The 26,836-nt window shown below is 39.6% G+C and overlaps 2 protein-coding genes across 5 annotated transcripts in view; both read left to right on the forward strand.

The window, feature by feature from the left end:
• Positions 1–1,859: 1,859 nt before the first annotated feature.
• On the forward strand, positions 1,860–12,382 carry FBL (fibrillarin rRNA 2'-O-methyltransferase). The gene is made up of 9 exons (XM_007429973.4): positions 1,860–1,976; positions 2,144–2,206; positions 4,348–4,530; positions 7,960–8,054; positions 8,223–8,393; positions 8,957–9,089; positions 9,655–9,767; positions 9,962–10,107; positions 10,827–12,382. The coding sequence occupies exons 1-9, from the start codon at positions 1,967–1,969 to the stop codon at positions 10,858–10,860; spliced, it is 948 nt and encodes a 315-aa protein (XP_007430035.1). The 5' UTR covers positions 1,860–1,966; the 3' UTR covers positions 10,861–12,382.
• A 672-nt stretch (positions 12,383–13,054) lies between these two features.
• Positions 13,055–26,836, forward strand: part of LOC103068249 (dual specificity tyrosine-phosphorylation-regulated kinase 1B) — a 33,142-nt gene continuing 19,360 nt past the window's right edge. Inside the window, exon 1 of one of the 4 annotated variants that reach the window (XM_088140026.1) lies at positions 13,055–13,264. Coding sequence is in view for 1 of the 4 variants with exons in the window: in XM_007429972.4 (XP_007430034.1) it covers positions 25,581–25,668 (88 nt within the window). In the remaining 3 variants the exon portion in view is untranslated. The other 3 variants (XM_025167791.2, XM_088140027.1, XM_007429972.4) reach the window with 3 other exon arrangements.

Genomic DNA, 26,836 nt, shown 5'->3' on the forward strand with positions numbered 1-26,836 from the left:
ACTCTGCATGCAGGAAAAAACTGCACCAAGAAAATCTCAGCCTGTCATGCAGTTGTTAAACGACAGTCTTCATCTATTAAAAAAAAAAAAAGGGCAACCTGTTACAGGAAGGAAGGTTCCTCAAGGAAGGTTGAGGGGGACACTTAGAAATTGTAGCTGATCTTTTTTTTCCCCTATAGATCAGATTTTCCTTTCAACCATAGGCAGTTATGATGTCTGTCATTAAGAAAATGGAAATGTTAGAACTGCTATGAACATTGCTATCTGCGGTTTGCAGTAACAGAACAGAATCAGGATATGTGATTTATGATTCATGATTTGAAAGTTAGACCTGATTTAAATATATACAAAATAGTTCACAAGCTTGAATTTGTTACTTGCAATGGATTTACGGCAACCTGTAGCAATGGTAACATAAATTTGACCGATTTGTGCCCTCTGTACACTGTAACATATACCTGTTAATTCAGGCAAGAAGAATGTATAATGTTGGCTTTAATTCCATTACCAGGAAGTGAGTCCCACTGAATTACATGGGATTTATTAAGAACAGATGTACAAAAACTGAAGTGGTAGTGCTTATAGTGGTATCATCACACTCTACATGTCTGAAATCAGACAAACTTCAATATTATCTCAATACTCAGAGTTCTTTCCTGTTAGTTTCCATTGCTAATGATCAGAAGTACTTTCTGAAAAATCTTTGATTCAGTAATGAAAATTCTTCCTAATAATATTTTCCTCCCTGTGGCTGTGGGAAAAAAAAAATTCCATGAAGCTCACTAAAGTGAATCTCTCATTACTTTACATGTTTAGGCTTCAAACAAGTACAATTCATATCTAAAATCGCACAAATACGGCTGTATTCATAGGGGAACTAAGAGGGAGGAATGAGCTACATGTGTTTATTCAGTAATGAACCAAAGGCATTTTACACATGCTCAGAGATAATATGTAAATATTTGGGCCATAATATTGAATTGATAGGCTGCCCACGTTTATTCCATGGCAAGTATTAATTAATTAAGGATTATTTCCAGGTAACCATGCACACATTTGTAACCTAGAATTACAATTTTTAAGAACAATAAATATTAAATCCCACTGAATTTGCAGATATATACTTCTAAGTAAATACACGAATTACACTGTAAGACATTTTGATTTGCTAAAAGTGTTTCTGACAGAATTGAGCAGCCAAAAAAACTGTACAGCTCCCTTTAATGTAAACGCTTATTACAAACTGCAGTTGACAATCCCCATTCATTCTCTTCCGTGCAACAGAAAGAAAAGTCCATCTCTAAAAGCAAAGCCTGCAGCCACATAGAACCCCTTTTCTTTTTGCTTCAGACCTTTTTTTCCCCTTCAAAATCTTACACAAATTCTTGATTTTAAGATCCGAAATGTAGACTTAATGATTGACCAAATTTTATTGAATCAGGTGACAATCCTAACTCTGATTTCACGTGTCTGGAAAAACAGTAAATTATATTTTTGTTCTCTCTCTGCATTTCAACTGACAGGAAAAGGATGATTTTCCCAGCCAGCCCTGGGTTTCATGCACCACGACTTAAGGTCGCCATTTGCTGTTCCTCCTTCCGCAATAAAATGCCTTTAGCGCCGGCTAAATAGATCCACGGGGCTCAGCAGCTCTTCTCCCTACTCCAGCCTCCGCATAAGAAGAGGGGGGGGGGGGGAAAGGAAAGAAAAAAACCGTTTTGAGCGTGAAAGGAAAGAAGCGACGGAGACGGGAGCTAAAAAAAAAGAAAAAAAGAAAAAAATCACTGCAGCAGACTGCATTCCCCAGAAGGCCCTGCGCATGTCCGCGCGTGCGCACAAATCGCTCCCTGACGAAGTTCCTGTGCGACCTGCGGCATATGACGTATGAAGGTCTGCGCTCTTGGGTTTCCTGTCCTGGAATTTTAGGCGCGTGGGGAAGGAGGCGCCTGGCGTGCTCTCTTCAGCCATGCGGCCCGGTAAGGAGGGTGTGAGGAAATCCGTTCGGCGCCGTTGAGTTTACTTGGAGTCCTTGTGTGGCGGCTACACGGGCCAGCTGGTGGGGACGGAGGATGTTGGAAGGGACTCAGGCACATGGCTGCTGCGACCATTTGCTGATTCGGATTCTCTGCCTCTCCCCCTGCAGGTTTTACCCCCCGCGGAGGACGTGGGGACCGTGGAGGACGTGGAGGCTTCCGAGGAGGGCGAGGTTTGTTATTCTTCCGTGTTTCTTCTCTTTTCTCTCTCCGCATCTCGATGTCGGCTTGGAACGGCGCCTTGCTATTCCACCGCGCCTAGATCTCCGTTGCGGTATCTGTGCTGTAGGCGTAATGGTATGTGGGAATGACCTTAGGAGACAGGAGGAAGAGCCGCAGCCTTGACAATGGTCGGATAAATGAAATTTGAGTCGGAAAGAGGAGGGATGGCGAAAGCCTTTGAGAAGGGATATCCTCCCTGGTTTTCAGGGGAGTAAAAGTGAGGGACGGGCAGGGGTACTTTCAGACTTGCTAAATTCTGTTAATGTAATCTTCTAGTAAAGATAGAGCTAGTACTCCTGTTTGTGCTTCTTGCCTGGACTATCTCACAAGGCTAACATCAATCTTGCAAGTCTGAAAGTACCCCTCCCATCCCTCACTTTTACTCTTCCGAAAACTAGGGAGGGTTCCTTCTGAGAAATTTTCTCCACTCCTCCTCCTTTGGACTCAAGTTTCATTTATTAGACCATAGTCTAGGCCGTGGCTCTTTCTCCTGTCTCCCAAAATCATTCCCACATACCATTACAGTAGGAGAGACCAAAACTACTGGTAGATTTTATTTATTATTTATTTATTGTTTATAAAGCTGCCCATCTCACTAACATGACTCTGGGTGGCATACAATAAAACAAACAATTAAAACCAATCTTAAATAACCATTAAAACAATTAATAAAATATAAATACGACCATAGGAGAATGCACCAAAATCTCACATGCAATGCAACCAAGTCATGGGCTCCTCATTACTATTTTGGGGAACTGGAGCCAAAATAATTAGTTTGTCTACCCGAAAGTTATGCCTAGTTGCATTTTCCATTAATAGCTTGGTTGATAAGTGAATAACCTGCATCTGATGGGTTAACATTTTCCTCTGAGATGACTTGTTGGGCCTTGCTAGTGTGGTAGCTAATCACCACCACCACAAGATCTTATGATGCTATTACCACATTAATAAACCTAATTATGGTAGAAATTTCTGTTGTTTAGAGCATGCTTAACATTTAAGCATGCTCTAAACATTTGAATGTAATGTAGGCTTTTATATTTGTTAGCTGTAGTCAGCAGTAATAGAGCTGTTTGCTGAAGAGCTAGTAGGTTATATCATGGCATTGATTATTAGGCTTTATCTGTTGCAAGTAGCTGTTACAATAATTGTATATAGGTAGTTCTTGCTTAAAGACCACAATTGGGACTGGGCTAAGCGATGCAGTTAAGTGAGACATCACATGAGTGCAACTTGCAATTTTACTGCTGGCTTCTCCATTGACTGTGCTTGTGGCAAGCCAGCTGTGAAGCACATAAATGGCGGTCACATGACCATGGGATACTGCAATGGTCATAAGTGCAAGGACCAAACATAAGGTTACTTTTTCAGTGCCATTGTAACTTCAAACAATTGCTAAACAAGGGAGTCATTAAGTGAGGACTACCTGTAGGTCTTTTCTTTCTATTCTGTAGCCTGTCAGAATGAGTAAAACGTATGGTTCTTACCTAATTATAATTTAATTTGCTTTAAAGATATTTCAGTAGAAGAGAATATCTGTAGCTCAGGGTTGAACTGTGGAGTTCTTGGTGCTCTCCAAGCTTGGTTGTTTGGTTGCAGATGTTTCATTACCTGACTAGGTAACATCATCAGTATACTGATGATGTTACCTAATTGGGTAATGAAACATCTTCAGGCAAACAACCAAGCTTAAAGATATTTATCTGGAAATTGTTTTTCTTGATTTGGGGTCAGGCAGACCCAGGTTCATATCTGTATTTGTCAGTGGAACTCATTGGTTTATATTAGGTTTGGACCTTTTCTGTTTAGTTATCTCATGGGTTTGTTTATAAAGATAAATGATAGGACACTGCTGAGCATGCAGTCTTGAATTTCTTGAGGAAAGCTAGGATGGAAATACAATGTTAAAAAGGTTGTCTCCTTTTCATAGAACTTGTGTCTTGAGAGGAGCACATTGGAGATAACGGTTGAGCTAATGGCATCAGTCTCAAACTTGTGGTTGTACAGGGTATATCTTGAGGCTAATTTTGGGATGGTGTTTGATACTGACCAGGTGCTGTCTATACCTTCTCTTCCCCTTTGTTCATAGGAGGTGGATTTAAATCTCCTGGAGGTGGATTTAAATCTCCTGGAGGTGGACGAGGAGGTGGTGGTTTCCGAGGTGGACGAGGAGGTGGTGGTTTCCGAGGTGGACGAGGAGGTGGTGGGCGTGGTGGACGGGGTGGCTTCAAAGGAGGCAAAAAGGTGACTGTAGAACCCCACAGACATGAAGGTAAGACTTGCCCAGTATGTCATATATTGGCTCAAATATAAGGAAATAATTTTATTTTTTAACCTTCTCTGCTAAAAAGGTGATGGAGGAACAACTCCATATGTCTAGAACAAGCAGAGGCAGCCTGGAGTTCCACACAGAATGCAATCCCTGAACTTCTTTTTTGCAGCCCCAATAGCTGTTGAAAACTCTTGATACAATTTCTTACTTATTTGAAGTGAGAAAAACTAAGAAACTGGTCTGTAAGTCTTCATAATGTTGACTTATATCCTTGTTGCTTCTTGATTAGACTACTGCAATGTGCTCTACATGGGGCTGCCTTTGAAGACCATCAGGAAACAATGGTTGGTACAAAAGGCAGTGACCCAGTTACTGACAGGTGTTACCAGCCAAGACCACATCACATTATTACTTTGGGTCCTACATTTGTTACCAATAGGTTTCTAGGTGCAATTCAAAGTTTGGTTTTGGCCTGTAAAGCCCTCTGTGGCATGGAATCCAGGTATCTGCAGGACTACCCCTTCTATCTGAACGGGCACATCCAGTATGTTTTTCCTGGAAGATGGCTAAGGTTAAACTTTATTTTCTCAAAATAAGGGAAATGGTGGCCAGAAGGTGCTATTTCTCAGTTGCTACTCCAGCCTTGTGAAATACATAGTTGGTTAAAGTTGGTTATGGTCAGAGATTGGCATCATAGCTTATGGAATAGCCTTCCCTTAGAATTAAGGCTTCCTCCATCCCTTCTAACAGGATGGAAGCGACTTATAATGGGACTCTTCTGAAAAACGTGTGGTGTATAGTTTGTTATCTTTCCTCTTCGGTGAATGCATTTATAGTGATTGAATTTTCTGTTATTTCATTTTCATATTTGGTTTTGTTAATAATTTTGTTTTGATTACTTTTCATTATTGTTATCTTTGTATTTTTGTAAACTTGATTAGTAATTGGTTATTTTTAATTTTATTGGCACTTACTGTGGACATTTTAACTGTTTATCGATGTTTTCTATTGACTATTTTGTAAACCACCGCGGGTCTGTATTGATTTGGCAGTATACAAGTAGAAAAAACTAAATAAATCGTAAACTAGCCTTAACAGTGTTTTTAAAAGAAAGAGAAATTTCCATCCTCAGATCCAAGAAGCATGCCCTTCAGAAATTCTGGCATCACTGTTTTGCATCATGAACCTATTTGCTGTAATCTGACTACCTCAAAACTAAATGTGCCCTTAGCCATTAAAACATTGCCTGTCGTTGAATCAAGCACTGAAATCCATGCATTTTCTCTTATTCTCCTTTAGGACAAGGTAACAGTGTTATGTCCGAAGTATTCACATGTGTAATTTTAAAGTATTGTAAACCACTCTGGGAAGCTCTGTTTTAAAGGACAGCATACATTTTTGAAAAAACACATTCAGCAAATTTTTATTTTATTTATTAAATTTATATGCCGCCCGTCTCCCCCAGAGGGTGACTCTGGGAGGCAAATTATACTGCCTTTGGTTAAGGCACCAGGCTAGAAACCGGGAGACAGTGAGTTCTAGTCCCATCTTAGGCACGAAGCCAGCTTGGTGACCTTGGGCCAGTCACTCACAGCCCTAGGAAGAAGGCAATGGCAACCTATTTCTGAAAAACCTTGCCAAGAAAACTGCAGGGACTTGTCCAAGCAGTCACCAAGAGTCAAGACTGACTTGAAGGCAGCCAATAAATAAATAAAAATACTCATGATAGCTTATACTTTTTACCAGAGATCTCTATGCATCGAATGAAGTGAGCTGCAGCTCATAAAAGCTTGTGCCTTTTGATAAAACGTGTTAGAAAAGGCGCTACCGGATTCAGATTCTGGATTTTCTTTGCTACGTTAGGCTTCCTCCAATAATACCGTGTTAGCCATGGCCAAAATTATGGCAGGAACAGATGCTTTAGGTAGTTGAAGATTAATGAGGTTCCTTTCATTGTAGAATACAGATTTATAGATGAAAAGCTGTTTCATTTTGTTTTGAACTCATAGGCCATTTATTTCCTCACAGTAGCTTGCTGGTGGTGAGCAAGACTCTATCCACTATACATCTCATTTGTTCCCATTCATTTTTTTTTAGAAACCATCCTCTGAACAGTAATTTGTTTCATATGAGGGGGAAGGTCTCATTCATATTATTCCCTTAATAAATGCTTAGAATCATGACTTTGTAGACTGCTAGAAAGCCTGAATTTTCCGTGTATTTACACTGGAAAAAAATGCATATTTGTGAAATGCGTTTTTCAAATGCTAAACCTACTTTCTAGCATCTCATCATGCATTAATTGCTTGAAACTGCTCCAACTAAATGAGGCTATCTGACTAAAGAGAACTCAAGGTCTGATGCAAATATTCTGGTTCCCAGAAACCACTTAAATATTTCTGACCAGATATAGCCTAATGTAACTATCCATATTCTCTTCACAGCAGTGTTTTAATAAAGAATTTGTTTCTTTAAATTTTAAGGAAAGGCAGTAGTATCATAGGAAGCCATTTTTGGGCAAAGCAAATACAGAACTTAGAAAGTTTATTTTAATAACACACAAGGAATATAATGCCTTTCCTTCCCCACTGGAAGGGAATACTTCTAATGGGACCTTGAGAAGAACCCACTGAGGCTGGAGATATTCTAGTAAATCACCATTGTAAATAAGCCCCTTAAAGTTATTTGCTCTGTCCCTCTCAGTGTTGAGCGTGAGAGACAGGGTTTCATCCAGTTTAGTTTTTGAGCCAAGTATTGAGGGTGGGAGGGAGAGAGAATGCTCCCCCATTTTGTCTCTGCCAGCCGCCTCACTTGCCTGTACAATTCCGTGCATGTGCCTGTATGTAATACTTTGTTACTGATGGCTACTGCATGAGTGTTTAAATTCCAGGCTATAATAAGCTTAATGGGTTACTTAGAATACGAACAAGCACGAGCTGAATAGTATGTATATTACAAATTCTTGGAAAGAGTTCATGAGCTGTTGACATGGACATGTTTTAAAGAGATGGTTGTTTTCCCTATTATGTTATTTATTTAAATTTCCATCTGGCTTCTTGACAAACTTAGAAAGTAACAGTAGCAGGTTGAAATAGGCACAAGGTCTCCTTGCTATTGTCTGAGACAGCAACTGTAGTCTGCTTTCCTGAGCGTAAGCCCAATTGAATGGAGTAAGGCTTGTTTCTGAATAACTAGGCATAGGGGCTACATTATGGATCAGTAATAAAGCTTTCATTTGTATACCACTGGTCCTTTTTTTGGAGGAAGAGTTGCCTGTGAATAGTTGGGGGATGGGGAAATGACAGCTATACTTCCCCCTCTCTCAACCATATTCTAGGAATTGTGCTCTTAGAATGTTCACTAGAGGCCAAGGCCTGGAACATATACATCTCTATGGCTACTATATGAGTAAATCTTTTGTATCCTTAGGAGTCTTCATCTGCAGGGGAAAAGAAGATGCATTAGTTACACAAAATCTGGTACCTGGAGAATCTGTATATGGAGAGAAGAGAATATCTGTAGAGGTGAGTATCAGCTAATGCTTTGGAAAATTACAAGACAGTGGAATACCTAGAAGAAACAGATTGGTCTATAAATCCAGTTGGGAACAGTCAAGTGAGGAGCATGTTCCCATGGTTCTTTTATTCTATAAAGGCTTTCTCAACCCAGGATGCTTTGCTTTTCTGCTGCAGGATGGTGAAGCAAAGGTGGAATACCGTGCCTGGAACCCCTTCCGTTCCAAGTTGGCTGCTGCCATCCTCGGAGGCATTGATCAGATTCATATCAAACCAGGAGCAAAAGTGTTATACTTGGGAGCAGCATCAGGAACAACAGTGTCTCACGTCTCTGACATAGTGGGACCGGTAAGAAACCGCTCAAACGCTGAAATGGGGACCATAGCTTGAGTAGATGTTCATAGCACTTTGTCCCTGCCATAGGCTGCTGCTGCTGTAAACATATTACAGTTAGTTCCCAATGAATCATTAGGCAAAACAATCTTCCTAAGCCTTAATAAATTTCCATGTATTTTGAACGGCCTCAGTCTCCAATCAAAAGTTGCGTCGGACCTCATTTTTAGATTTCTGGATGAGTTCAGAGACAATCTCTTCCCCAGCTGCACATCAGAAGCAAGGTGAGGGAAGAGAAGAACAATTCACAATTGGGTATTCATCCTATAATTGTGAGGATGATCTGTGCCCTCTCTATTACAAGAATAATACCTAGCTGAAGAAAAAGGCCAAGGGAAGCAACACAGGGAAGGATTGCTTGCAAAGGATTGAACACTACTCTTCCGAATAATTAACTTTTAAATAATTTCATTTAACAGCACTCCAAAAGATTGTGAATATTTTCTTGTTTCTTAGCCTCCATATATCTAGCTAAGCAAGGCACTGATTCTCCTTTCTTCCTGTTTTTGGTTAAACAGGAAGGGCTTGTGTATGCTGTGGAGTTCTCCCATCGCTCAGGCCGTGACCTCATCAATGTAGCAAAAAAACGGACCAACATCATCCCTGTTATTGAGGATGCACGGCACCCACACAAATATCGCATGTTGATTGGTAAGAGATGTAAAGCTGTGGTTCCTGCACAGAGAGACGGATGCGTGCTGATTTAAACTGGGTGTCTCTTAGAGAGGAGCCCCTTTCTCTTGGTTTTCCTCCCTATCCTATGCTTTGAATAAATGAATGGCAGAAGCCATTCTGCTAAGGTAGAAGGAATCATGAAAACCTACTTTTCTCAGAACAAAATGTTCCAGGATGTTTGGTGCCAAAACTGCATGTTTTGCACATGCCTAAAAGTTATTTTGTAGAGCCATTGTTGTCGTCCATTTAGCTTAATTGCCTACACTTTTCAAGGTCGGCCTACAACTTCCCCAACCCGGGATGTGTCTGTTGTAATCAGATAAGTTCCTCTCACCCCCACTAGCATGATAGCATTCAGCAGGGCACCAGCTTGGAAAAAATTGTTCTTGTCCTCATGTGTTCCTTTTGCCCAATCTGAAGAAACTAGATTAATTATAAGATCTATAATTTTATATTGATTGTAATACAAAGTATATATTAATTAAAGGTTTGGCGTATAGCTGATAGTTATACTGGTACTGTATACACTTTCTCTTTGCAGGTATGGTGGATGTCATTTTCGCAGATGTGGCTCAGCCTGATCAGTCACGTATTGTTGCTTTAAATGCACACAACTTTTTGAAGAATGGTGGTCATTTTGTTATCTCCATCAAAGTAAGGCTTTAATCTTGATTAAGTTTTGTTTTCTGGCTGTAGGATCTTGGGCTGATAGGGGAACATCTTATGGTACAATAGTTGTTAGTGATTGCTGCTTTATACTCCTGTATTAGATGGGAATGGTAAGGTGTTCTCTAACCTAGTTGAAGTTGAGGATTTGGTATTGGCTTATATGTTATCCTGTCTTCCAGGCCAACTGTATTGATTCAACAGCAGCTCCTGAGGCAGTCTTTGCGTCAGAGGTGAAGAAAATGCAGCAGGAAAATATGAAACCCCAGGAACAACTGACTTTGGAGCCATATGAACGAGATCATGCTGTGGTGGTTGGTATCTACAGGTAGGGGAAACCAGAGGCCACTGGTGGAATTCTGTGTGCCTGGAGGTTTTGGGAAGGTAGTATTTAGTCCCCAGTAAAATCTGATCTGTTCTCCCATTATCATCATCACCCCCCCCCAAAAAAAAACAGCAGGAGGAATGCTCTTCTTGTCTATCCAGATTCCTTTAAAATATCCATTATTTCATTTAACCTTAAAACCTGTAAGCCCTATGTCAGTCTTATTCCCAATGATAAAATAGTTTAGATTTCTTGTCCATCTAATCCAGTATTGTGTAGTTTGTCCAGAAATATCTCCCCAAGGGCTTTTTTCGCTAAATGCATCTTTCCCTTTCATTGGATGATGTCAGCAAAGGCTTGATCTGGGACTCTCAGCATATACAGTAGTGCATGCTGTTATTCTTGAACCTGATAGATTGGCTGAATCAAGGACATGTCCTGGCTGAAGGCCATTTATTCATTCAAACTTCTTGTTCAGAGATTATCTCTGAATCCGTACAAAACTTTGGAATGCAAATAGGTATTATGAATGAAGAGTTGATTAAAAGTTTTATAAGCAAAGCCTGAAAATACTGAATCGTACATTGGATGGTTTTTCCACATGCCAAGAAGGCTTGAGGTGTCCCTGCTTATTCCCAATTCAGGTAACAGATACTCTCCTTTTTCTATTTTGCCTATGACCGTAAATAAATTAATCTAATCTAATCTTCCTTCTCTTACAGGCCACCACCTAAACCGAAGAAGCAAAGCACATAAATAGTTGATGCCCATTGCTATAGCGCTTGGGGCAAAAAGGACTTTTCTTATTTCTTTTTATGTCAGGATTCTTGCTACTGCCTGGGCCTCAACAATCTAAGATGCTGTATTGCATCTGCACTCCGTGGCATTCTGAAATGTGTACATTTTTTATTAAAATAAGTAATGTAGAGACATGCTAGGTTGTTTGTAGTTTTGAGGATGAGGAAAGACTTGCAAAAATTAACAAATCAGAATTGAATCAAGGGACCCTCTAGCCCTGTTCTTTCATTCATTTACTGTGCTTACATACTGCCCAGTATCTGTGTTTACCATTGTATATATAAAGTATTAAAATGCCTCTCATCATAAAACAATGTTAAACAATGTAGATTAGTGAGATGTGTATACAGTGTTGCCTCTTAGATCTCAAGGTGATTTATCTTCACTCTGATTTTTGGTTGACCATTTTCAGATTTGTTTGCTTTTGTTTTTGCCTCCGAGTCTGTCTTGACTCTTAGCCACTGCCTGGGCAAATCCATGCAGTTTTCTTGGCAACATTTTTTGGAAATGGTTAGTCATTGCCTTCTTCCTAGGACTGAGAGAGACTGACTGGCCCAAAGTTCACCCAAGCTGGCTTCATGCCTGAGGCAGGAGGAGAACTTGTGGTCTCCTGGTTTCTAGCTGGGTGCTTTTAACACCAAACACTCTCATTTTCAATTAAAGCTTTGCAAAAATTCCTGAGTGCCTTAGATCCAGGAGCAATTCAGACTGGTGTTTATAAGGTGGGGGAGAAAGCCAAATTGGAGAGGAGGAGGAACTGTTATAAAAACCTTGTAAAACAAGATTTTTTTTAAAAAATAACTTATATAGAATCTCCCTAGAGAACAAATCCCAAAGTTATGCGAACTACAAATCATAGCCATTGGCTCCTGCTGATTATTGTTAACTCTAATAGACTTTCAGGGTTGATGAGATAGATACACGCAATAGCTGTTTGAAAATTTATAATCCAAGACATTTATTTAGTATCTTAAGGGGAAAGAAACCTGGACGTGCAGCTTAATTTCAGGAATAAAGAATAGTGTGAAGAGGGACTTATACTGTAAACTGCTCACACAAATTTTAGGGTTTCTGTTATAAACTAGCAAATTGAAGAGCTAAGCCACAGAAGTAGCACCCCACCAGGACCACCATGGCATGCTTTGTAAGCCAAAGAACTGTAAAAAGTGTGGCTCTTTTTAGCCCTTTATTTAAAAAAAATTTTTTTTTTCTTCCTCTGGTCCAGATGCACTAGAGGGATGTTATTTCCAAAGCTTTCCTGACATACAACTAACCCTGCATGTTACAATCACCATCCATAGGTAAGGCCACCAGATTCTATGCTACAGCATCTTTATGCCATTAAGGCAATGTCAGACAGGTAGATACTAGGTATTCTTAGCATTAGTCTGCTGGTGGCATTGAACTCCTCAAAGTTGTTCAGCAGTAGCAATGTTCAAGGCTTTTTTCAAATTGCTTTTATTAAATACTGTCCAGAAAGGACCTGGGTCCTGTACATTATTTCATGTTCGCGTTATGAAACCTGAACGTGTTAGGTTTTTTAAAATGGCTTAATCTTCAGCAGCAACTGATTTGCAGGGGTTTTGGAAAAGAATTCCCCCATGCGCTGCTCCTTTTCAGGGGTGATACCAAGGAGAGGGATCCGGAGCCTGCGAAACTGAAATGTGCTAATCCTATCCATCGATTTACCTATACCGTTAGGGCATGCAAAGCGCGTTTTTAATTCCAGCCCCCTCCCCACCAAACCTTGAAAATTAGCTCAAGGAAAATCTCTTCAACGCGGCAATAGATCGCTTTCTCCGTTTCCACCCACACCTGGAAGACCATTGAAAACCTAAAGGGAGTCTTCCCCCTCCCGCTCGCTCTTCAGTGGTACAGCCCATAATGCTACCCTTTCGTTCTATGTCACGTAGAAAATGTTCTAGGCTTCGTCGATGCCATTCTGCAAATGGGGCGGGGGGGTTGCCGAGATGCATATACGCCCAGCTGCACGGGCTGCAGACTCCGGCGCATGCGCACCCTCGGGAGGGAGCGCGCACCTTCATAGCGGGCGGGCGTCCATTTCTCTTTTTCCCTCCCTTCCCATCCCCCCGTCGTTTCTCTGCTTCTCCCGGCCCGCTGCCTCACGTGGCTAAGCCGGCGGGGCGCATGCGCTCAGCGGCGACAGCGGAGGCGGTTTGTTGTGGTCGCCATTTTTTGTTGCATTACTGGGAAATCCCGGCGCCGGAGCAGCCGCCGGAGAACGCCCCTTGCGCTGGGGGTGGGGGCGCAAGACGCCCGCCTGCCGCGCCCCGCCCCCAGCGCGCTTCTCCTCCTCAGCCCCAGCTTTGAAACACGCCGCGGGCCGCAGCCGCCTCCTCAGGTAAGAGACCCGCCCGGTTGTCGCTCTCTCTCCGCCCGCCCTCCCGTTCACCTCAGGGCCCTTCCCAGCGCGAGGAAGGGAGCGGGAGCGGGGCAGGAGAGAGAGCCTCCGGGGCGCCTCAACCCGCTCCCGCCCGCCTTCCCTCCTCCTCGCAGCCGGGCTGCGGCGGGCAGCTTTGCCCAGCGAGCCGGGTTGCCTCGTCAGGCCCCGCCCCTGTCCGGCTCTCCGGCTTCGCCTCGGGCGGAACCCCGCTCGGCCTCCCGTCCGTCCCGCCCCGCCCTCGTCCCCTCCCCGCCGCCCGACCCCACCCTGATTCCCCCGCCGCCGTCGCCTTTTTCTCCCATTTCCTGACCCCCAAACTTCTACCCGCCGCAGCCGCCCGGCTACTGGCTTCAGAATAGGCCCGGCCCGCTGGATCGGGTTCGCCGCCGCCGCCGCCGCCGCCTCTTTTTCCCTGCGCGCTGCTGCTGGTGGTGCATGGACGGCCCATCTCTCTTCTCCCTCTTTTCCTTGCCGCCGTGATAGTCAGTTTCAACCGACCTCTCTTTTCCTCCCTTCCTTTCTCGTGCCCCCCCCTCCCCTTTTTGGTACCTTTTCCAAAAGGAATGAGATCTATTCTGGCATTCGTCCATTTCTCTTTCGGAGCTTTTTTTTTTTTATGCCATTATGATTGCTGATGCTGTTACAGTTACTAGAGTCACTGCTGCTCAGGATCAGCGATGTACTAGTAGATCTGAGGTTCCAGTCAAATCGGTAGTCTTTAAGATATCACAGGATTTGGTGATTCCCCCCCGCCCCGCTATTTTTTCCAGAATTTGTGATGGGTAAATATCTTTGGGTGAGCTGACTGCTCTATACTGTATTTAAAATCACTAGCACAAGTTGTGTCGTGTGTGTGTGTTATAATGATCATGTATCACAATAAAATCAATCTGCAATCCTTTAATCATTATTTCAATGTTTGGTATTCAAGATACATGAAGAGATAGTTAGCTCTCCTAACTTCAGACAAGTTAGGATCTAAAGGCCCTTGTTTTTCCAAAACTGTAAATTGTGCTCAGTGTGCCCCATTATTTTTAGGAGACTCCTTGGTTGAAGATTTAAGGTGGACAAACCTGGACCTTAAAAATCAAAGTGTCATTATTGATCTTAATGGGGTGAATTGATTCCTTTAGGATTCACCTTCTTTTGGGAAGCAAAAATATGTTTCCCTCACATAAGCATTTAAGTATTGTGGCATGTAGTACATTTGGTTCTTGTTTCTGTCACCCTTCTTAAAATATATAACTATCATAAGCTTCCCTTGTCCTAATATATATTGTATTTTTGCCATTTCCCCCCAACCAAATGAAATTAAAAAATCTCATAATTGCCATCATTGCCTCAATACTACTAATTCTAGTGTAACCTGTTTCCTTATCTCCTGTCTCTGAGTTCCTTATGCTAAATATGCCACCATAAATAATGCTAGCAGCTGTAATGTTATAATTCAGAATAGCTATGAATTGTAGTAGCAGGGAATGGGAAAGCTCTTTGATGCCAGTAACTTTGTAAAGAAATTCATGGTGAACCTATTAGTGCTTCTCAGAAATAAATACCATTGTGTTCAGTCAGGCAGTGCATAGCTGCAATCCATTTTTGCCTGAATATAAACCATATAGAATACAGTGGGACTTACTTTTGACTTAACATTAATAAAATTATGCAATGTAGATAATTCACAATAATGCTAGGGGAATAAATTTCACTATACATCTGCCAACTGTTTGTGATGGAATTTACTTAATTCTCTAACCTGGACAGGTATTAGCTTATATAAATACTGCTTTTATGACAAAAATGTTACAAAAAGTAATGTATCAGTCAACATGGTTTTGACAATTATAAAATAAGTGTTTAGCAAGTCTCTTAGCTGTTGAGTTCCAAAAAATGCTGTATTGGTTTGTCAAGCTGTAGTAGCACAGAGTGATTTTGTTTGTTTGGAAATATCATAGATGTTGATGCTAGATTGGATTCCTTGAATGCTCAGCTGTGCCTGAGTTGGATCTGATGGTGTTCATTGAGGTTGGGATTGGCTTATGTGGTGTTGTATATAGCCTTCACAGTTCTCAGTTAGTGCCCAATTTGTGCAATAACATATTGTGAAACTCTGAAAAGTATTAATGGTGATAGTTTCAGACTAAACTGTTGTTCTTGTTTAATCTGATTGCTGTGTGGTTTAATTTGTGAAGACTTAGTGTGATTTTTGAAAAACCCAGTTCTGGACTATATTCTGGCCTGGATCATTGAAAACCTGCCACTCATTTTGAAACACATTTGGATGAATTTTTGGTCACAAAGAATCAACTTTGAGTGGTGTATGTATGTGTTGTGCACATGTATATTTCCCAATTTTAAATTTCTTGTGAATGCTGTTCTAAGCTCACTATACCCTATTTCACTATGGTAGTGATATTGGGTAGTGGAAACAATTATCTGGTTGGTTACTGGGAGGCAACAAAAAGAGCATCACTGAAAAGTGAATTCTGTGTGCAAAAGTGAATATAATCCTGGAAAGCTCAGAACAAGTAAACTGATGTGAGGCAATGGAAGGCATTGGGAAGAGACCACTGGATCAAATGTTGCACACTCCCTGAACTCTGGCAGATAGAATAGGGAGTTGAATTTTTGTTGGGAAGCAAAAGCAGCCTTGGAAGGATAAAGAATACATTGTGGAATTGGTTACTTCTGACAATGGCAGGATGGATCTAGAAAGTCCAAGTAGACAGTTTCTCTAGCACACTGTGCAAGTGGGAGATAATGTGCTGTTCATGTATGTTTTGCTTATTTTTTTGTAGTTGTGGAGCTTTTCATATTTGGGTAAAAGTTCAGGGTACTTTCTGCACTGAAAGAAATGAAATTGCCCCAGGGAACATGTAAAGGTTACCACATTAGAGGCATTTCCTGTTGTTGCAAACTGATACTATGACATTTGCTGATATGTTGATAAGCATAATAAAGATAAGTTACGGTTATTTCTGTGACAGAGCTGAATGATTTCATAAACCTGTGTATAATGAGAGGTGACATACTTGAGAGTCTCTAGCCCAATATAAATTATTATGAATAACAAGGCATTGTTTCATTGCCAAAAAAAAAAGGAGCTTGGATTTTTCAGTGGGAATGGACAAGATGGATGTTGAGATGCTAATATTTTTACAGTTATTAATGAGAAATATCTCATGTGTATAAGAAACATTATTTTAGAGCTGAAGAAACAACAGAAAACTTCATCACTCTATTACAAAAGGGTTAATTTACATATCAATTTAAAGTTAATCCTTGAATCCACAGTGTACCATAAACCAAGAATAGGTATGCTATAAAAAGGCCCTGTAAGTATAACTAATTTGGGTAATTCAACAAGCAAGCCAAGATATATACTGCAAATTCATTGGATTATATTCTCCTTTAAAGTGAAATAGTTTCTGCCATGGTTTACATTTGAGAACCTAATTCACTGGATGTAGCTTATTTTCCCAAAGTATTATCACCTTTGCAACTGGTGTTCTAGAAACCAGTTCATGGGGGATGTTAAACCATAGTTTCCTATAGGCAACCAGAGTAACCTGCTGTAGACATCAAAATACAAGTGTCCTTCAATGACGTCTATGGAATGTGGCTGAATTGCAGTCACCCATGTGATTAACCTAGAGTACTTTATCACTGTGTAATGTTCAAATAACTTGGATGAGGTCTTAAACTTGGATGGAACATGGAGTCATATTAGCCAACTGTTTTCATTTCTAAAGAGAAACTAAAATGCCGTAGGACATGTAAACATAAATACTAAGGTTGAGGTATACTTTATCCTCTTGAGAAACTGTTATTTTCTTTTAAATGTAAGCATGGGCAAGATTGTTATAATCTGAAGCCAGAATTGTTATAATTGAAGCCATGACTTTCAAAAAAGTAGTTTTCTTTAATTGAGTTTCTGTAAACAGAGAGTTTTTATCATTGTCTGGTAGGCTGTTTTAATTTTCCTGGATACTATCAAAACACAAAACTCTTAGCTGCTTGATTATTCTAATATAGTTTTAAGGCTTGGCTCAATATTGCATGTTAATTTAAGAAAAAACACTTATAGAAGTTTCAGAATTAGGGAAATGTATAATACTACTAAGGTTTGCATATAATTGTTGATAACCTGTTCTTTATTCATATTTCAGTCAAAAGGTTAGATATTATGGTAAATCCTCTTTTACTAGCCATAATATAATACTGCATATATTAGGAAGCATATCCATCTTTCCCTCTGATAGAGAAAAACCACAATCCTATTAAAGTTAGAAAGAATATGGTTTGGGAAAACCATACAGCTATGGTTGCTTCTACTTCTGAACCAACAATTTACAGGGCACATAGAGCAATGTGAGAATGAGGGGTTAGTAGCATATATGTCCCCAATAAACAGTATGTACATTTGCAGCCTTAGACATTTCAGATGCAATCTTATAGGCCATTTGTGTTTCATTAATATCTGGCTAAAACACATTCTGAACCATTTCTCAAGTAATTTAAACCACTAATATTAGTTCTTAGCCTGAAAGGTACATCACCTTCATGTTAGTATATTCTGACATTTTGGGCATATGGATGTTTTGGGGGTGTCTTTTTTTTAGCCCAAAATTGGTGACATAGATGGTTTCAGATCTGCTATAAAGAACATGTGGGGGAGAATTACTGTCTTCTCCAAAAATCTAAAGCCTACAACATTTAGACTCTGTGATATACTCTCACATTTTTTTTTACAAATGTAACTTTCCATTGACCAACATTCCTATGTTCTGTTCCTCACATGTTTAATTTTTGGGCCATAAATTCTTTGGTAATGGTTTTCTACCTTCTTTTTTGATAACTTCTAATGTTTATTTGCTGGTATTTCTTTATACTTGAAGTCTTTTATAGTTTATTAATATTAGTAAATTTAATGTGGAAAACTTGCTTTTGTTCAAGAGAAGGATTAGACTAAAACTTGGCAGTTGTCTTATTGGACTTATTTGACTTCTGGATACTCCAGCATCTGTCAGTGTTGTGAACAAAACCTGCAGTTTAATTAGGTAGGAAAAACAGAATTTTCTAATGGAGAAAAAAGGATTTAAAGTGCAGATTGTTTAAAAGTCTTATGAGCCCAGTACAATATTTGATATATAGTAATCATTAGAATTCTTGTAATCTAAGATTAATTTCATAATATTTTAGATGTAAAATAGAAGAAATACGCATGACTTTAACTCCAAGTACATTATAATTGATTTTAGAATTAAGATGCCAAAAACAGGTTGTTTCTGGTATTCTAGAAGAAGCATGTAAATTCATGTTTTTGTGCTTGGCTTTGGTTATCCTGAATGGAGTTAGGAGAGTCCTGAAAGTTATTCCTATAAATGTCAACTTGAGACATCCTGTAACAGAAGGGGGAAAACAAAGATCACAGTTTTAAGCTCAGGTAGAAAAGAATCCCTAAAAATGGACTTTAACGTGACTCACATATGTATCCACATATTTTGTACTGTGAACAACCTTGGCTCACTTACATCTAAACATTTGATCAGTTTATCCATTTCAGTAAGTGCTACAAATGTTAGAATCCTCTTCCCAGAAAGTGGTAAGAACTTGATTAAAAAGGTAAATTTGGAAGGAGCTTTGTTCATTCACACAATAAAACTGGAGATAGTGAAGCAGGTTTCAGGAAAGCATAGTTTTGATATAGCACAGATCTATTGAGTTCAGTTACATGAAATGCAGAAAATGCATTTATCTGGTTTACAAAGATTCACGATAAATTTATGGACGCATAACAGTAAGGGCTGTTCTTTTAAAATCTTGAGCTATTAAAATATATTGGCTACTTTTGCCCATCATCAGTGTATTACCTTTACCACACTAGGACCAACTTAAGTGTGTCTGTAGTACACACGTTCTCCCTCCTTCCTGTGTCATTAGAAGTGTTTTTATTCCATTTTAGAACATTACAGGTTGAGTTTTGTCAGAACTCAATATACTATTTAATTTTAACTATGGTTCAATTTAAACAATTCATCTTCAACATTTGAGATAATAAAGCTGGCTTGTGATTTATTAGCCATCTGAATATTGTCTTGTTAACACTCAAATGTGATTACTGTTGGCAATGACTAACTTGGCTGATAAACCTTCAGTTTATCCCAGAATGGCTTCTCTACTCAAGGTTTCTGCACCGAGGCAGGATCTTTCACACCCAAACATGGCTTGTAGGTTAATCATGTAATCTATGTTACTGCCAAGTCTGCTGCACACTCTTCTGCTATAACTAAGCTACATTCACTTGATATTTGAGCTTTCCATGTACCTTATTTGGTAGGAAAGCTGGCAGCAATTCTAGGTATTTTCATTTACAGTTTGTTTTCTGCTGTATGGTATCTTCATACATTTTTTGTGATGCATTGAAAATATTTGTTGGGCTTCTGAAGCTTCTGATGTGTGTCACAGTGCCCTGAGTCATCTCTGTAGAGTCTACCTTTTACTCAGAAGTGTGGCTCATAAGACTTCTCAGTAAGTGTGCTTACTGTTTCAAAACAGGCTGCTATCTTAAGCACATTTGGAAGTAAGTTCTGTTAAAATCTGTGAGGTGAACTCAGATCTGCAAACCTCTTTTTTTAAACATTTTCTTCTACCTAGTCTTCTCTATTTTATTTTATGTGTTTATGATACTATTTTTGAGTTTCTAATGAGGGGAGATTTTTGGACTGACTTTCCTCTTTTATTATATTTGGGTTCCATGTAGTTCAATAACTATGCAATTCATTTTGATTCCCCACACCCAATAATTTGTAAATGAGGCTGTTATGTGTGCTTTATTGTTGTTGGTTTAGTTGAAGGTGAGTAAAAAAAAAAATTACTGTGCCATATAAAGTTGGTTTAAATATTGTAAAGTAGTTATATACATCTTTAATACATTTTTATACTATTTTCTATATAAAAGCATCTTGAAGCAGTTTACAAAATATTATATTCTACCTCCTCTTATTGCCAGGTTGTATTATATTTGTAATTATTAAGTAGTGGGGAGTGAAACAGTTGTTGTGGAGCATGGAATGAACTTTTCCTTAAAGATGGAGATATTTCCTGTCACTTATTGTTTAAGGTGCAAGGTACAGTATATGAAAGCTTTCAAGCTGGGAATGGTTTATGTAGCTTTTTGACATAAATTATAATCCATGGCTTTTTCAAAAACAAGAGACGGTTTGGCATCCTTCCTCATGAGATCATATGCCCTTAAAATGTTCTGCAAGGATTTTGCTTGTTTTAATTTTTCAAGGTGTTTCTGAGAGGCACATTTAAGACTGCAATTGTATGACCTTCTTGGGCATTCCTTCACCTCCAGTGGGTTGCAGTAGGTTCCCAGGTGCATAATTCTTTTGCCAGGAAATAACTACATGGGGGAAAAAACTGCTCTTTCTGGCTAATTAGGGGAGTCCTAGAGTAGAAAGATTTGGCTTGATCCAGACCTTGATTTATATAAAGGAAAGATTTACAGTTCATTCTAGTGGCCTTTGGCTACAGTCTGAAGCCTGTAGAATATATAGTAATGTTTTTAACTGCCCAATATTATAGCACGACTGTTTTTTGTTTGTAGGGCCGTTCATTTTGACCATGTATTTTCCTTAACTATATGAAACTCTCCTAAGCTTCTCATCTGGCAGCGAGCCTCTTTTGAGAAAAAAATTGGATGCCTTGTGATTGGCACAAAAGATAGCAGGACCAGCTAGGGCATTGTGGCCAGGCCGAGAAGCCCTTTATGATAGACTCGCTTGTTACACTGAAGATGGAGAAAGATACGAAATGTGATTCAAGCGCCACTTGGGATTTTGCCGGCGGGGGGGGGGGCTTTTGACCCAGCTGGCTGTAAGAGCCACCACGCAAGAGAGATCACGGCTGCAGTGAGTGGCTATGGCATTCTGCCAGCACTGTGAACCCTGTTGTTGCTGGGTCTCCCTTTGCAGGTTATTTCTAGCCCCTGTTCCTGGAAGGAGAGCCAGTTCTTCACCGAGGTATTTTTGGAGACTCTCGCCTTCTCTTTCTTGCTTTGTTTGGGCATAATCAGCCCATTGCATCCCGGAGAACCTAGCAACACCGCCTGGCTTCCCATTGGCTCCCCAGCAGCTCTCATTCTCCAATGAGAAGCTTGTTGCCATGGCAGAGATACCATTGCACAGAAGCAAATGAAGAGGCGGGGATTGAATTTGCTGCCTGGTGGAAATCTGCAGGGCAGAATAGGGACCAGGCAGAGGGTTAATGTGTAGCCTGTGGCCTGGAAGCAGAGTGCAGGCTTGGCCCAATGCCAGTGACGTACAATGCCAGGGTGGGCTGACAGACTGAAACTCCCCTAGGTAACCCTGCATATATGGCAATACGGCTCCTTGGCTAATATTTCCTCTGCTGCAAAGTGCCTGTAACATGCTTCTCTTTCCCTACCCCTCCTCAGTCTCCTTTTCGTGTAAGCTCTCTCTCTGTTCCTCCCTCCCCCTATCTACTTTGAACAGCAAGAGTATTCTGGCAAGAGACATATGCAGCCTCAAAAAGCTAGTTGTGCATTCTCCTTGTGTAGGGGCCGTGCAATTGTGCTAACTATACAGTTCCATCAGAAGCCGTTGCAGCAACAGAGCTGACAATGTTGATATGTATAGAACTCACAGGCAGCCCATGAAAGTCTGAAATATAAATTTTTTGCTAGTTTGCAGTGCAGTTTTTCAGCTTGTGCTGGCGTCACATTCTTATCTCCTCAGATGTGATTTGTTTAGTGCAGCTGTTGTTTTTAAACCAGGTTTTTTGCTAATGTATCTTTATGAGTACTGATAAATGGGACATATTCCAAAGTTAGATCAGAAGAGTCTAACTTAGTAAATCTAATTTGCTAATTATCTGGTTGCTTGCATCCATTTCTTTCTGGGGTTATATGGTGGCCCTAGCATAGGTGTAGTTTTTAATTACCACTAGCTAGTGCTAGGTTATAGAACAAGTCTTAATCATGAGTCAGGATCCTTGACAGAGCTGCCCTGATAGCTGCATACTTTTCATAGCTTCATGTACCAGGAACTCAAGTGAGCTAAGAAGCAGCTAGAGAATAGAGGAATTTTCAGCTGAAGAAGAAAGATGGAAAACTTGATGTGGAGAATTTTATCTTTCTGTCTCCAGTTAAGGGTACTATGTATTATCTGAGCAAAAATCCAAATAACCACTTGATGGCAGCATAGGCTTTTCTGTATCATTCTGCTATCTAGTGGTCATCTGGATGTAGCTGAGATGTAGTAACCTTACCTCCAGCAAGAAAAGTGATGTTATCTTCCAATTTAAAGGTAGGTTATTATTTTTTTTTCTCTTGTCTTGTCCCAGTAATTGACCAGATTAAGTAGAGAAAATGTACAACAATAAGAAAGCTTTTAAAATATTTTTATGACATGTGTCCTCTATCAAGGTTTCATGTTTTTCTCTGTAACTTTGAGTCACTTGCCCAAGTTGTCTGAATGGCTCTCCAAGTTTTCATCCCCAGTGCTTCAAATGTTGATGGAGATCAACATATGAAAATGTAGAAAGCACATGGAGATCTCCAGAGATGACAACTGTAGTCATTTTGATTATATGTTTGGAATTTAATAGGCAGTTGGGAAAATTGTCTTTGCATACAGCTTCAAGTTCTTAGTTGAGTTTATCATATTGCCAGCTCAAATCGCATAACATACAAATTTGATCTAGAAAGTATCTCCAAAACCACCAAGATGGCAAAGCAATGTTAGTTCAAATAATTCAGACATGAGCTTCCATCTCAGTATCTTTTCTAAAAGCTATTCCTTACTACCCAGGTGGAGCTCTTACAGTGCAGCATATATATTACCTCAGTGATTGCAGCCAATAGTTGCTTGTGGCTGAGAAACCATTCCCCCAGTTATTAGCAGAAGATGTGGCAAATACTTGGCACAGCAAAGGTATGGACAACACAGTTTTGAAAGTTGGCAGGGAAAACACAATATCCTCCCAAGTCTCCCAAGTACCTTAAGGGAATCAGAAGTTGAAGAGAAAAGATAAGCAAAAATACAATAAACAATAAAGATAAACAGTCTTCTTCAGGCCTTCCAAGAATGTCATTCGGACCTTTTTCATTGGAAGTTCTCTAGAGTGCTTTTTTCCCAGTAGGCCAACAGTGCCTCAGGTACTTAGAGTAACACTGGATATCAACCACAGAAAATGTTTCATTTTTTCTTGGTCTCTTGAGAGAATATGTATGTATATGTATGTATGTATGTATGTATGTATGTGTGTACTGTAATTTGCTTAGCGCTGGTAAGACCTTATCTGAGATTCTGCATGTTCGATTTTTAAAAAATATGTTGACATACTAGAGGGAATTAATAAGAGAATAGAGAGGCTAATGATGTGCAGGATAATCAGGTATCATTGGGGTAAGAAAGACCAAGGGACTTTCTATCAATATTCAGATTCCAGGGGAAGAAAAAAAAACATAATTTGCCCTACTCACTGGTGATTGGATAAGAAAATAGGTTGTAATTGGTTTAACAGAGTTAAAACAACACCATCACCATCCCAACTTTAATGGCTATTAAACAATGATATAATCTTATGGGAGGGTATGGAAACTTTTTTGTTAGAAGTTTCCAAAAAAGAGTGTTAATGGGCATCTTTTGTGGATGCTTAAGTTGTAGCATGTTGGCAGAGGCAGGAGACTGAACTAGGTTTCACAGAATTCCAGGTTTAGACCTAGAAGTTTTATTATCAACAATGTTAGATTTGAACTGAATTCTTTCTCTCACCTTCTAATATTTGCTTCAGATAATTAATATTTTTAAAACATTCTAACTATTTCAGATGTGTGCACAGTGCCTCTTGTGATACCAGAATATAAAGATATGGGCACATTTGCCCTCTGCCAGTGGGCTATGCCCTGGAAAATTCCCATGAGCTTGATCTTTCTTGTATGCCTTAGATTAATTTCTTAGGAATGGTTATAGCATTGGACCAAAAACAGGATGGGGCCAATTTATTGAAGAACAGGATAAGGAGAGAGCAGACAGTTCCAGGAAGAAAATGTAATTTGGTCTATAGCCCCATTTTTTTCTTTTTGCTGTTTACAAAGATTTTTCAGTTTTATTTCCCTTTAAAAAGGTGTTAAGAAAGACCATGTTTGGGAATTGTGTTTCACCAGTGCTGCGGCCAGCTAATTTTATTCCAGAGGTTTTTTGGACACAGCCTCAATCATTTCTATGTGCTGGACTATTCTTCAGAAATCAGGATATACATAAATTGGGAACACTAGTATCTCTATACCAAAAAGCTGTACCTTACAGTTTAATAAGGCCTTAAGTCTCTGCATACATTTCATACTAATTGTTGGAGTAGTGTTTTTACTGACCAATCAGTCATTAAAATTTAGAACTGGAGAAGTAGAGCAATTGCTTAAGGGTATTTGTCTCTTTCCTCATGGATAGTAAAACTACCAAGATAGTTTTTTTTGAAAGAGAGACACAAGATCTGATGTGACCAAACAGATTAAACTTGAAGTTGTTGGAGAACTTTCTGGGCTTTAGTCAATATTGCAAGGTTTGTGCATTTAGATGTAACAGCTTGCTGTACAACACTAGTGCAAAAGTGAGTGTACAGCAAATGCTCACTTATACAGTTCCAGACTATGTCTTGTTTAACCATGGTTTGTTCAGTATAACATAAGAAGCTAAACTTGCACAATATGTTGCCAAAATTGAAACAGCATGCTTTATTTTGAAAGAAAAGAAATGGGCAGTTATATTTGTAAACTCTATATCTCCTAAAATCTTGTGGTTCAGGCCTTCACCAACAAGTGAATACCATTGGGAAAACTCATGGAGGTAAGTGGTAGCCTACAGGAAGCATTTGTTAGAAGAGTTGAGAATTGGCACATTTCAGTCCTCTCCTTAGTGGCTTCTCTGGGCTGCGTTTAGAAATCTTTTGTCAGCTGTTCCTCTGATCAGTTTCCACTTGGCCATGGCATGTAACCAGCTGTTTGCTTTGATCCAGGCAAAAGAGCATTCCAAGCCCACTGACCTTCCATAGCCTTTGCAATGACAGCTGTGTAGCACTGCTTTCTGGGTTAGCTCACTGTGGCTTTAAGACTCACTCTTTCAGGGGCACAACCTGGGTGAGTATTGTCCAAAAAGCCTGGCTGTCAACTCAGTGGACTGTGTGTGGTTTATTGGAAGTGGCCTTTCCCTATGGTGATCTCCTTCATCGCCAAGACCCATCTTGTACAATGCTGCTGACATTGCAGATGCAGTGGGCCCGGCAAGAGCCTTCCTGTTTTCTGCCTTCCACTTGCTATAGCAGAAAAATGGTCACAGGTAAGACCTGCTTGTGGTAGTGGAAGGATTCTGCATAGCCATTTAATAAAATCCTCCTAAGCTGTCAGTATGGGGATAGTGGATGAGGTATATCATTGTCTGTGATCATAGGGCAAAAAGACAGTGGATTATTTACAGAAGGAAAAAGCATGTTGTTTTACAATTGAAGTAGATGGAAGAAGAAGTTGTAATGTGAGAATATTTTCTAAGCCGTATAAAAGGGCAATGTGAGAAACTGGAAGCATTCTGAGGAGAAAAGTCTAGCTCAGGGTGTTGGTTTATTTGTTTATTTGGATTATATCATGCCTTTCTACTCTGACCAATACTCAAGACAGTTAAGAAAAATTAAAAATATAGAGAGGAAGTTAAAAACATAGATTAAATTAACACTAAAATAGATACTAAAAATTATTTAACAGTTAAAATCCAGGTTAGGATGCCTTTTTATTCTTAAAGATGAAGTGACCTAGTTTCTTGACATGCAAGGAATAGTTTGTTTTCAGTATAATGAGAATGAAAATCTTATGAACCATAGCAGGAGTACATCTTTAGGGTTTCATAAGTTACATGCCTGAGTTAGGAGTAATATGGCTAAGTTTGAATGAATTTCTAAGACTCAACATGATGAATTCTGCACTGATGCATCATAAAGACCATTCTTATAATTACTACTATAGCAGAGGAATGTTCCATATATGGAAGTTTTTGAATCTTATCACAGTTGCAGAATTTTATTTAGACTGTATGGAATGAGCAGTGAATTTTGTGGGAGTTGTATATTATATTGCTGGTTATCTTTGTCACTTATCTGATGGAAACACTGTTCCATGATCTGCTTGGTTAAGATGGTTGCAGTATTTTCTAAAAAATATTATTGTATAAATCATGTCTTGTGAGAGGAAAAGTGCTGTTAAGAAGAAAAAAAATCTTTGTGTTTAAATGCATGAGCTCACATCCTCCATTTTTCTAAGATATGGAAAGATACTTTGTTTTACTAAAAGAAAAGAAGGGAAACACCTTGAGTAAATACTGTATAGCCTTTTCTTTTACAAACACAAAAAGCCCTGAAACAGTTATAGGGCTACAGGCAAAAAGCAAAATAATGCATGTTGGATATGAAACTCAAGAAACCATTTGCAGTTGCATTTAATGGCAGAACATTTGTTGA

This window comes from Python bivittatus, unplaced genomic scaffold (assembly GCF_059951505.1).
Source record: "Python bivittatus isolate LINGU-HERP-01145 unplaced genomic scaffold, Pbiv_v1 ctg000310_np1212, whole genome shotgun sequence".
NCBI classification, from domain to species: Eukaryota; Metazoa; Chordata; class Lepidosauria; order Squamata; family Pythonidae; genus Python; species Python bivittatus.

Bases quoted from the DNA above. Each gene is read 5' to 3' on its own strand.
- FBL (XM_007429973.4), top strand. The intron at 4,531-7,959 runs GTAAGACTTGCC...TTGTATCCTTAG, and splicing joins AGAACCCCACAGACATGAAG to GAGTCTTCATCTGCAGGGGA. The intron at 10,108-10,826 runs GTAGGGGAAACC...CTTCTCTTACAG, and splicing joins GTGGTGGTTGGTATCTACAG to GCCACCACCTAAACCGAAGA.